The sequence below is a fragment of the Heptranchias perlo genome, chromosome 7 (assembly GCF_035084215.1).
Source record: "Heptranchias perlo isolate sHepPer1 chromosome 7, sHepPer1.hap1, whole genome shotgun sequence".
NCBI classification, from domain to species: Eukaryota; Metazoa; Chordata; class Chondrichthyes; order Hexanchiformes; family Hexanchidae; genus Heptranchias; species Heptranchias perlo.
In genome coordinates, this window is record NC_090331.1 from 50609310 (window position 1) to 50622464 (window position 13155).

At 42.0% G+C, this 13155-nt stretch overlaps 1 protein-coding gene across 4 annotated transcripts in view; it reads right to left on the reverse strand.

Moving 5' to 3' along the window:
- Positions 1 to 13155, reverse strand: part of ubr3 (ubiquitin protein ligase E3 component n-recognin 3) — a 323662-nt gene that overhangs the window by 297368 nt on the left and 13139 nt on the right. For all 4 annotated transcript variants that reach the window (XM_067987503.1, XM_067987502.1, XM_067987501.1 and 1 more), the window contains exons 3-4: positions 12335 to 12502; positions 811 to 954 (exon numbers count right to left, since the gene is read on the reverse strand). In XM_067987503.1, coding sequence (XP_067843604.1) covers positions 811 to 954; positions 12335 to 12502 — 312 coding nt within the window. The remainder of the gene's footprint in view (positions 1 to 810; positions 955 to 12334; positions 12503 to 13155) is intronic.

The following is a 13155-nucleotide window of genomic DNA, read 5'->3' on the forward strand; positions in this document are numbered from 1 at the left end:
ATACTTTTCTCATGCTCAACACAAAAATTAGTTCTTAAGCATATACATCAAGTACAAAGTTATCTGGGACAGCATGTCCTGAGCAAATAGGCAATTAGATTTACAAGACAGATTTCCACTACATGTGTACATCACTTCGGAAGACTATTATTATTGGTTACTGCAGACAAAGATTAAATCATCAAACAGGTTTATACATAAATTGAGTCATCTCAAGAAGCAAGCAGATGTGAGTTGTTGAAATTGGTCCGAATAATACATAAGCTTTGTGCCATGTTACAAAACTTTGCATTAAACTTAAAGTCCCTGTTCCAAAACAATAAAAAAATATTTTGAGTTTTTTCTAGATCTCAGACTAACACAAGTGCACACATGATTCATGAAATATTTGATATAACCATGACACAGGGCAATAGCTATGCCTCTTCATTGTTTTGAAGTCCAAACTGAGGCAATGGAATATCAAAATCTCTTTTACAAATAAGTTATTAAAAGTCACAGAAATAGCCCATTATGTTTACAACTCTGAAAGAAGGCAACTCTGATTTTTTTTTAAAATGCCTTCCTCTTTCATGGGTTAGCCAGCACCATTAATGGCAGTCATCTGTGATACTTGCTGCACAATTCACCCAGTCATAAGTGACTCATTCCCCCTTTGAAGCGACATCTGCACACGAGTCAGGCTATTTCACTCAATACAGGGACATAGACATACCTTCCAGGGAATAAAGGAGACATTTATACTGGTCATTACACTGCCAATCTGTATAATCTTTCGTGATTCAACACATCCTCAAACTTGTTACTTACCCAAAATAGTTACATTACTTGCCCCTGCCATTTGATCCAGTACAGAGGTCACAGATCGTTCCTCAGAAGATACTAGACCAGAACCTTTTAACGCTGACAGATACTTTTCGTAATTTTTCTTTGCAAACGTCTTTTCTCCAGTGCCTTAAACAGGAAATAAAGTAATCTTTTTCAACCAACTAAACTTTTAATAGCATCAAAAAACATTTCAAAAGATCCACTGAGCAGGCAATAACAACATTCAATAGTGTTATGATATGGTGGATATCTACCACACATCATGCAATTTAAAGTATAACTACTCAGTTAAACAAACTATAATTGAACCCATGTGAAAAGGAAATAGATAGATTATAGATATATTCTGGTAACTGCTAAAATGTCACAGGATATAAAATTTACAACAAGGAAACAGGTTGATCAGCCCAACCCCTCCATGTTGCAGTCTATCCTCCACACGATCTGTAGTCCTAATCCCATGTGCCTGCTCTGTACCCATATCTCTTTACTCTTCCCCCCTTCAACCACCTATTTTAACCTATTTTTAAATATTGGCATCATCTCTGCTTCAATCACCAACTCGGCTCGTGCATTCCTCAGCCTCACAGCCCTCTGTTAAAAAAAAAGTTTCACCTGCTCTCTATCTTAATTCTCACACATTAAATCTTGTGTCTACATCCCCTCGTTCTAGTCCCCGCCCCCCCATCAAATCAATGGAAACATGCTGTTCCTTTCTATTCTGTCCTATCACTTCAAAATTTTAAACACCTTTAACAAATCATAGAAAGTTACGGCACAGAAGGAGGCCATTTGGCCCATCGTGTCCATGTCAGCCGAAAGAGCTATCCAGCTTAATCCACTTTCTAGCACTTGGTCCATATCCCTGTAGGTTATGGCACTTCAAGTGCACATCCAACTACTTTTTAAAATGAGTTGAGGGTTTCTGCCTCTACCACCCTTTCAGGCGGTGAGTTCCATACCCCCACCACCCTCTGGGTGAAAATTTCTCTTCAGCTCCCCTCTAATCCTTCAACCAAATACTTTGAATCCATGCCCCCTAGTCACTAACCCCACTGCTAAGGGAAATAGGTCCCCCCTATCCACTCCAGTCATAATTTTATATACTTCATTTAAATCTCCCCTCAGCCTCCTCTGTTCCAAAGAAAACCACCCCAGCCTATCCAATCTTTTCTCATAGCTAAAATTCTCCAGCCCTGGCAACATCCTTATAAATCTACTCTGTACCCCCTCTAGTGCAATCACATCTTTCCTGTAATGTGGTGACCAGAATTGTACACAGTACTCAAGCTGTGACCTAATCAACCTTTTATATAGTTCTAGCATAACCTCCCTGCTCTTATATTCAATGCCTCAGCTAATAAAGGGAAGTATCCCATATGCTTTTTTAACCACCTTACCTACCTGTCCTGCCACCTTCAGGGATCTGTGGACATGCACTCCAAGGTCCTCTACCCCTCTCAGTATCTTTCAGTTTATTGTGTACTCCCATTCCTTGTTTGCCCTCCCCAAATGCATTCCCTCTCACTTCTCCGGATTGAATTCCATTTGCCACTTTTCTACCCACCTGGCCAGTCCATTGATATCTTCCTGCAGTCTACAGCTTTCCTCCTCACTATCAACCACACGGCTAATTTTTGTATCATCTGCAAACTTCTTGATCAAGCCCCCAACATTTAAGTCCAAATCATTAATACATACCACAAAAAGCAAGGGACCCCACTGGAAATAGCCTTCCAGTCGCAAAAACACCAGTCAACCATTACCTTTTGCTTCCTACTACTGAGCCAATTTTGGATCCAACTAGCCACTTTCCCTTGGACCCCATGGGCTTTTACTTTTTTGACCAGTCGGCCATGTGGAACCTTGTCAAAAGCCTTGCTAAAATCCATGTAGACTACATCAAACGCGTACCCTCACCCATCCTCCTTTTTACCTCCTCAAAAAATTCAATCAAGTTAGTCAGTCATGACCCAAATCACACTGAAACCTCCTCTGTTCAAACGAAAACAGCCCCAATTTTTTAAGTCATTCTTCACATATTAATTTCCTCGCACCAGGCAGTATTCCCTCATACTTCCAGCCTTTTCCTCCCCAATGCTTCAACAACCCCCCCGCCACATTCCTGCTGGACCCCAGAATCCTTCTCCAGTTAACCGAAATCCTAGGACCTTCCCCGCTGTTCTCAAATTATAGGATCTGCCTTAACGTACCACTAAAACCAAGATCCCATCCAGTATTGCCTTCTTCTCAATTATGCCAGATGCCAATGCTAATTAATCAGTGTTCCCAGTAAAACTACTTGGCTTACCACTTCTATTCTTACAAAAGTTCTAATTCACCTTGAGCAATGCCACAGGAGATCTGGCAGTATATATTTTTATAACGAGTTAACATCTTATATCGGCACGCACCGTCTACAAAACGTTGCCTCCTTTTGTTACTCTTGTGTCAACTTTTTACTGCTGTAAATCTTATGTCCACATTTATACTAGGGGCCATAAATATAAAGTGTTACCAATAAATCCAATAGGGAATTCAGAAGAAACTTCTTTACCCAGAGAGTGGTTAGAATGTGGAACTCACTACCATAAGGAGTAGTTGAGGCGACCAGCATAGATGCACTTAAGGGGAAACTAGATGAACACATGAGGGAGAAAGGAATAGAAGGATATGCTTGCTGATACAGTTAGATGAAGTAGGGAGGGAGGAGGCTCGTGTGGAGCATAAACACTGGTATGGACCCCTTGGGCCAAATGGCCTGTTTCTGTGCTGTACATTCTATGTAATTCTATGTAATAATGGAAACTGCCTCTACAAACTTGTCACCCTGCAAGTGCACAATCTGGCTACTGTGTGGCACTGTATTATCTTTTACCTACAAATCATTCAAAATGCTTCCATCAGCTACTTTTTTCTCCCCTCAGTAACTGAAATTTCTGTTATCCAAAGGGGCTTAAGACTAAAAAACATTATGTTACAATAACATGATTAAATGTATCCATTGAAGTGTCTTTTACTTTTTTTAATGCCTTCATTTAAATTTTTACTAGAAGGCCTCATCCTCCGCAAAAAGTCTTAGCTTGGAATTGATATCTCTGCTCAAAGTTGTGAGCTAAATTTGAATTGTGTGGTGTACCTAACTTCCCAGGATGCATAAGCACTGTTCAGTCAACTGTGCTGATGGAATCTTTTCCTTTAGCTTCTAGAAGTTTCTGCTAGGACAAATTTCATAGAAACTTCATTCAGATAATGTTTATCTTGATTTTATTTTATATGAAGTTTTTTTTTAAAAAAGCTGTTAGTAAAAGAAACTACTGATTAAATATCTGTTGTCGTTTTTGTTTTGTGTTCTGTAAACTTCAGAAGCACTTTAAGCTAAATGAGAGAATGTCTTTCCTCATTGTAATTGGAGTTCATTTTCAAAAAAAGACCAATTATCACCTGTTGACAGTTAGAAAATGCTTGTTTATTTTTCAGTCTTTAATTCTAATGAAGGGTTATTACACCAAGATCATCGATAATCTGTCTTTTCTCTTTGTAGATACTGACTGACCTCCCATGCATTTACAGTTCTTTTATATCTACAGATTTACAGTTTCCAAAGAAATAGGGACAGAATCACATAAATTCAACAGCCAGCCCCATAATAGTGAATGCAAAGTTTGTGCCACACTTACACCTGATTGGCTCAAATTACACATTTGTAAATCAGCAACAATTGAACAATTCCGCATCATATCAAAAGTGCGTGGCTAAACATCCTATGATAAACTACTCAGGATTAATGAACATAATCAATCCTTAATAACTAGTCAGGAGAATCTACCAATAAATGAAAGTTGAACTAATTAAATCGCTCGAACAGCTTTTTGAAAATATGTTTGTCTGCATTTTCTTCCTTAATAACTGAAACTTCTGATGCCCAAAATAAGGTTTTTAACAGAACAAACCATTTTTTAATTATATGCATGATTAAACTTACCTATAATGTTATCTTTTGTGTCTTTGAGTACCTTCATTGAGATTTCTTTTTAACTTGCAAGTCTTAGCATCTCTCAAAAGCCTGGGATTGAAGTTGATATTTTTCCCCAGAGCTAGGAGTTTGTCAACTCAAGGGAGTTACCAATTACACCTGCGCCTGAAATTCCCAAAATGCCACAGTCTGAATATATGAAGTATGCCAAATTGCCCCGTCTGCGTCAGATTAATTATAACCTGAAGTACATATTTCCTCATTCTGTATTAGGATTTTTGAGCAGCTTTGTTTTTCCAAAGCATTAGAATTCATTCTCCAACATGTTTTCAAAAAACTGTTTTCAGGTGTATTTTCAGACTTGTTATCAATTTTAATTTCTACCCGAGAGAAAAAGTCTAACTCAGATAGTGATTATGCCACTCGTCATCCTTTTGGTTGCTGAAAAAATTTTAAAAGTTACTGTTTGCAGAAAATGTATTTCTCAATATAAATGTCAAGGTGTGTGGTTGCCATTAGTCTTTGAGTTTGTTTTCTCAAATTTAAAAAAAGCCAGAAGATGAAATGTAGTTGTTGGACATCAAAAATATTTTCAATTTTTTTTTAAAACTTCAGAGTCTCGCTGAGAGAAGGACAAAGGCAAACATACACCATCAATGCTTTCTTTTGTTCACACTTAAAATTCCAAACCAATTTTTCATTTTACTTAAAAATGTAACCATCGATTGCACCTGCTATTTTCACAGAACCAAACCTCAGGTTCTTCAGTCTGCACACTGCTACTAAACTTCAGCTCATCCCTCTGCACTGCTACTGAACACTAAAAAAATTCCATCCTTCTTGTCTCCTAACTCTCTCCCTAGTACTGCCACATCCTCCAACTCATTGAGAGACCCACTAGTAATAATGATTTAAAAAAAGTACGGTTCTTATGAAACAGCATAATTTACATGGCAGTAAATAAGCATGGCAGTAGCGGGAGCAGTGTGTCATAGAGTTATACAGCACGGATAGAGGCCCTTCGGCCATCGTGTATTGAGGCACTGAGAATTTGATGGAGCAAGCGGTTGCAGTGTAGAGGATGGCCAGTTGGCACTTGGGTTGGAGAGCTGGGCAACGAGTATTAGGAGCACGGACAGCATTTGGGCTGGAGAATTGGGGGGAGCTGAGCATTTTTGGTTATACGCTGCAATAAATACACAGCAAACACAGTTGTGATTTGTTGGAAAGTTTACATATCTCATCAAAATGCAAGAGATTGTAATCAAAGCCCGAGTTTTTAAAACTGAGCAGCTGTAAAAATTGAATTTGTTTGTGGAAAGAAAAACTATGCAACAGTAGGAGGAAACTCACTAGGAACTCCTCCCCCCCCCCCTTACCCAATGGTACCAAAGCCCAAGAGCCCCTCTCCTGTGCTGCAAACCTCATGATGACCTCCCCTTAAAAATCAGAATGTTTCTTTGCTGACTTTAATTTGCTGTTAGGTAGGGAGTTTCAGGATTTTGACCCAGCAACAATGAAGGAACGGCGATATATTTCCAAGTCGGGATGGTGTGTGACTTGGAGGGGAACATGCAGGTGGTGGTGTTCCCATGTGCCTGCTGCCCTTGTCCTTCTAGGTGGCAGAGGTCGCGGGTTTGGGAGATGCTGTCGAAGAAGCCTTGGCGAATTGCTGCAGTGCATCCTGTAGATGCTACACACTGCAGCCACGGTGCGCCAATGGTGAAGGGAGTGAATGTTTAGGGTGGTGGATGGAGTACTAATCAAGCGGGCTGCTTTGTCCTGGATGGTGTCGAGCTTCTTGAGGATTGTTGGAGCTGCACTCATCCAGGCAAGTGGAGAGTATTCCATCACACTCCTGACTTGGGCCTTATAGATGGTGGAAAGGCTTTGGGGAGTCAGAAGGCGAGTCACTCGCCACAGAGTACCCAGCCTCTGACCTGCTCTTGTAGCCAGTGTTTATGTGGCTGGTCCAGTTAAGTTTCTGGTCAATGGTGACCCCCAGGATGTTGATGGTGGGGGATTCGGTGATGGTAATGCCGTTGAATGTCATGGGGAGGTGGATAGATTCTCTCTTGTTGGAGATTGTCATTGCCTGGCACGAATGTTACTTGCCACTTATCAGCCCAAGCCTGGATGTTGTTCAGGTCTTACTGCATGCGGGCACGGACTGCTTCATTATTTGAGGGGTTGTGAATGGAACTGAACACTGTGCAGTCATCAGCGAACATCCCCATTTCTGACCTTATGATGGAGGGAAGGTCATTGATGAAGCAGCTGAAGATGGTTGGGCCTGGGACACTGCCCTGAGGAACACCTGCAGCAATGGCCTGGGGCTGAGATGATTGGCCTCCAACAACCACTACCATCTTCCTTGTGGTAGGTATGACTCCAGTCCCTGGTGAGTTTTCCCCGATTCCCATTGACTTCAATTTTATTAGGGCTCCTTGGTGCCATACTTGGTCAAATACTGCCTTGATGTCAAGGGCAGTCACTCTCACCTTACCTCTGGAATTCAGCTCTTTTGTCCACGTTTAGACCAAGGCTGTAATAACGTCTGGAGCAGAGTGGTCCTGGCGGAACCCAAACTGAGCATCAGTGAGCAAGTTATTGGTGAGCAGGTGCTGTTTGATAAAGGTGTCGTCAATGCCTCCCATCACTTTACTGATGATTGAGAGTATACTGATGGGGCGGTAATTGGCCAGATTGGATTTGTCCTGCTTTTTGTGGACAGGACATACCTGGGCAATTTTCCACATTGTCGGGTTGATGCCAGTGTAGTAGCTGTACTGGAACAGTTTGGCTAGAGGCGCGGCTAGTTCTGGAGCAAAAGTCTTCAGCACTACAGCTAGGATGTTGTTGGGGCCCATAGCCTTTGTTGTATCCAGCGCACTCAGCCGTTTCTTGATATCATGTGAAGTGAATCAAATTGGCTAAAGACTGGCTTCTGTGATGGTGGGGATATCGGGAGGAGGCAGAGATGGATCATCCACTCGCCACTTCTGGCTGAAGATGGTGACAAACGCTTCTGCCTTGTCTTTTGCACTCATGTGCTGGACTCCACCATCATTGAGGGTGGGGATGTTCATGGAGCCTCCTCCAACCGATAGTTGTTCAATTGTCCACCACCATTCACGACTGGATGTGGCAGAACTGCAGAGCTTTGATCTGATCCGTTGATTGTGGAATTGCTTAGCTCTGTCTATAACATGTTGCTTCCGCTCTTTAGCATGCATGTAGTCCTGCGTTGTAGCTTCACCAGGCTGGCACCTCATTTTTAGGTACGCCTGGTGCTGCTGCTGGCATGCTCTTCTACACTCCTCATTGAACCAGGGTTGATCCGCTGGCTTGTTGGTAATGGTAGAGTGAGGAATATGCCAGGCCGTGAGGTTACAGATTGTGGTGGAATACAATTCTGCTGATGGCCCACAGCGCCTCATGGATGCCCAGTTTTGAGCTGCTAGGTCTGTTGGTGGTGGGCCGCCTTCTTGAACTGCTTATAGTAGTTTGATACAACTGAATGGCTTGCTAGGCGACTTGAGGGCAGTTAAGAGTCAACCACGTAGGTGTGAGACTGGAGTGACATAGGCCAAACCGGGTAAGGACGGCAGGTTTCCTTTACTAAAAGAAATTAGTGAACCAGTTATGTTTTTAAACCACAATTTGACCAGCTGTGTGTTTCCACTCTGGAAGTAATTAATTGGTTCGGTGCTTCCTGAGGAATACTGATCACCCAGGAGGGTTTGAAGAGTACTTTGAATAAGATTATATATTGCCGAGTACTAACAACAATATTGCAAAATGTGCTTTTGACACCACAGAATAGAGTCTCTATTCTTAAAAAATGTGCCTTTGTGTCGAGGAGCTAGTGGGTGGGCAGGGGGGAGAAACAGGTTCCAATCTCTGATTAAAACTATACGTGATTATATGAAGATGTTTCCACAGAATAGAATGGTTACGGCACAGAAGGAGGCCATTCGGCCCGTCGAGCCCATGCCGGCTCTTGCTAGAGCAATCCAGCTAGTCCCACTCCCCTGCCCTATCCCCATGGCCCTGCAAATTTTTTCCCTCCAAATACTTATAGGGGAGTCCAAAACTAGGGGCCATAAATACAAGATAGTCACTAATGAGTCCAATAAGTAATTCAGGACAAATTTTTCTACTCGCAGAGCGGTGAGAATGTGAAACACACTACCACATGGAGTAGTTGAGGCAAATAGCATAGATACATTTATGGGGAAGCTAAATAAGCACTTGAGCAAGAAAGGAATGGGGGGTTATGTTGATAGGGTTAAATGAAGTAGGGTGGGAGGAGGCTCGAGTAGAACATAAACACTGGCATAGACCTGCTGGGCCAAATGGCCTGTTTCTGTGCTGTAATCTTCCACGTATATGTAACTATCCACTTCCCACCCCATTTCATTAAGCGACCACCTAAGGAAAAAAATCTCTTTCTCTGCCTTTTCCCCCTCCCTCCCCCCCCACCTCCCCATAGGATCATCTGTACAATAGAAAAGATAACCTCAGGCTCCTTTTTTTTTTAAATCACCAACCATCACTCCTCTAACAATGTGCGAGGAGCTCAGATCACCAAGATAGAAACCATTGACTCAACTGCCACTGCTGTTTTCCCTTGCCCACTAAGCCAAGCCTCCATCCAGCTACCTCTGCCCTAGCCCTGAACCTCCATATCTCACAACTTTCTCTCCCCTATTTCCCCTCATGCCCTCACCAAGCTCATCTTGTCCATGAGACTCGCTTTCTGCTCCCTTGACTCCATTCCCACTAAATTGCTGACCATCCATCTCCCATTGTAAATGGTTCCCTCTCCTCTTCCCCTGCCCTTTCAAAGACGTTCCTCCTCAAAACACCCACCCTTGACCCCCTCAGTCCTTGCAAATTACAGCCCCATCTCCAACCTCTCTATCTTCCCCAAAGTCCTTGAACGTGTTGTCACCTCCCAGATCCATGCACATCGCTCTCACAACTCCCTCTTTGAATCACTAACAACATTTTCGCCCCCCACAACACCAAAAGGGCCATAATCAAAGTCACAAATGACTTTCTCTAGTGACTGGAGCATTGTAACTCCTCGTCCTCTCTGCAGCCTTTGTCATGGTCGAGCATATCTTCCTCCTCTCCTCCGTTGTACAGCTCATTGGAATTGCCCTCACTTGATTCCACTCTTACCTATCAATCATAGCCAGGGCATCTCCAGCAATGGCTTCTCTTCCTGCACTGTTTCCTTCAAAGTCCCCCAAAAATCCTTGGGCCCCTCCTCTACCTCATGCTGCCCCTAGACGACATCACCTGCAGATATGGGATCAGCTTCCAGATGTATATTGATGACACCCAGCTCTACCTCTCCACCACCTGTCTTGACCCTTCTACTGCTTCTGTGCTATTGAAATGCTTGACCAACATCCATTCTTGGATTAGCCTCAATTTCCTCTCGATGAACACTGGGAAAACTGTAGCTGTCATATTCAACCCCTGCCACAAACTCCATACCTCGCCACTGGCATCAAGTCCTTCCCCAGGAACCGTCTCAGACCAAACCAAACCGTTCACAAGCTCAGCGTCCTATTCAACCCCAAGCTGAGCTTCCGTTCCCATATCCTCTCCATCACAAAGACTGTGTTCTTCCTCCTCCTTAACATCCCCCACCTGACTATTTCAGCTTATCTGCTGCTGCAACCCTCATCCATACATTTGTCACCTCCAGTGCTCTCCTGGCTGGCCCATCACCCTCCATCTTCTGTAAACTTCAGCTAATTCAACATTCTACTGCCTCGATCTTATTCTGCACCAAATCCCACTTACCTATCACGCCTGTTCTTGCTGACCTACACTGGCTTAATGCTTCAAATGTAAAATTTTCATTCTCGTGTTTAAATCCTTAATGGCCTCACCCCTCCTTATCTCTAACTTGCTCCAGCTCTACAACCTCTCCCCTAAAACTATCCTTTCCTTTAACTCTGGCCTCTTTTGCTTTCCCCTCCCCCTCATTCCCACCACTGACAGCCGTACCTTCAGCCACCTATGTCCCACATCCTGGAATTTACTCCCTAAACCGCTCTCCACATTCCTCTCCTCCTTTAACCTACATCTCTGACCAAAATTTTGGTCACCCCTCCCTATATTTCCTTTGGCTCTGCATCCACTTTTTCGATTACACCTCTGAACCACCTTGGGACTTTTCATACATTAAAAAAAGTGCTATATAAATGCAAATTTTTATTATGTTTTACAGATTATAGAGAGAGTTTAGTTCCTCATTGGAAGCTTCTACTAAAGCTATGCAGGGTCAGCGTGTTTTTTTTCTCCCACAAGTCTCTGCCGTTACAGTAAAGATTTCCACAAATGCATCACCCCGAGCATATTTGAAATGATAAAGCCTCAATATTTGTAAGAAATTATTCAGCACACATTACAATATATTAACAAAAATAATGTAATCCCGCCCCATCCTCCTTCAGCATAGTCAGTGAATGTGGAAACAGTAAATTGAGGAATCAACAACTAGTAAGCCAGCTACATTGTTTGCAAAAAACTTACAATAAAAATGTCTTGCCTCCAGAAGCAAAGTTGCCAAGTAGACAATATTACAGAAGTGTAGTACTCTGGGAATCATAATTGCTATAAATTATTTTGAAACAATGAGCTACAACTCCCCCGGGGAAGGACCATAATTGAGGTTACGTACTCAATGTATTTTTGGGGTCTGAGCTGCAGAAACTGAGAAACAGGCAAGCTTAAAGGATCCTGAGAGAGAGGCCCATGTGGTTTGAAGTTGTTGAAGGCACAGGATGATGAAATAAGAATTTTTTCCCCCAAAATCATTGAAAGTTTTTTTGTTAGAAATGTTGTTTTTAGGCTCTAGAAAGGGGTGGATGAGGAACTAACAGTCACTCAAAGAATTGTAAAAGCATTGCTTGATTAGATTGCATGCTTTTCTAATTATGATTGGTGGTTCTTTTGCCTGCTTTTAGTAAATGTCATTTTCTTCAAAATATATATAGAGATTCAGATTTTTATTTCTTAAACAGATAGTTGTCCTTTCATTGGCTCAAATGCCTTACTAAAAGCCAGCCAAACAGCATTCTTCACGAGTTAATGGGACATTTCAGCCAATCAGTATGCTTCATATCCTGGAGATATTTTGGCCCAGCAAGTTCGCATCAGATGCGAGACAGCTGAATAGATAAATTGAAGCACAGTATAAGTGCTATATAGCCTAAAGAAAGTGTTTGCTTTTTTAAAAAAAAGTCACTGCTGGAAGTCATCTATGTGCACCTTGGAATTATATAATAGCTAGCTTTAGTAGAGTAGTGTTAAATCTAACTAAACACTAAGTTGCATTATCGCACACCTCTTATTGATGTTACGAAGCAACTTCAACTCAATCCAAGTAAATCAATGGACTTTTGAGATTTGCTAGTTGAAAATGCTAATAATTTACTGAAATGATTTTACATCTATGATTTAAAAGGTTAATAATTTTCAAACTATTCTACAAACCAGACTTACACAGGTCACCAGAGCTGAGGTCTTTGTATATCTGATGATTAGCCAGAACTCTTGTCAGGATAGATCGCATTGCCCCTCCCATCTTGGTCAGATCTTCTAGAAGAGAAATCAGGGGTTCCATCTGTTGCAGCGTTTTCTGGAGGTCTCTCTCAGCTGCTGGACCAGTGACTATGGGAGCAGAAATTTTGAATAAAATAAACTAATACCCACATCATTCAGTGTAACCTTGAAAGTAGGTGATGTGACTAATAGGTCTGTGTAAATAGGTTAACACCAAGGCAGCAAATCAAATGTTCATTTCTCTCAGTGTAATTTCCTGAAAGCATGTCTACTATTTACAAAGAGGAATGATTGTGAACTCTACACTAACCATATCCAGTCACTGCAAATCAGCAATTCACCTTTCAAACAGAATGCCACGTCATATTGCCAGATCAGTGCAGTTTAAATCGGATGGCAACAAGCTGTATTCCATCCTTGTTATGGAGGCACAAGGGAACCATCTATGCCTTGGAAGCAATGTACAGAAGGATAATCAAGCTGATCCCCAGTATCAGGAGGAAAGGTAGAAAAACCCTGAACTCTTCAGCCTTCAAAAGGAGGCTGATGAGAGGAGGCTTTTGTTGAGATATGCAAAATGCTAAGTGGAAAAGAAAAGGTTAATCCTAAACAATCCTACTTCAAGTTAATCTATGACTGCAGGATAAGGAGATACGAGTGCACATTGGTATAAAAGTCAAGTTCAGGGCTGATATCAAGAAACACTATTCCACGCAGAGCGCTTAAAACCTAGAATGGTATTTTGGGTAGGGTAGTGGAAA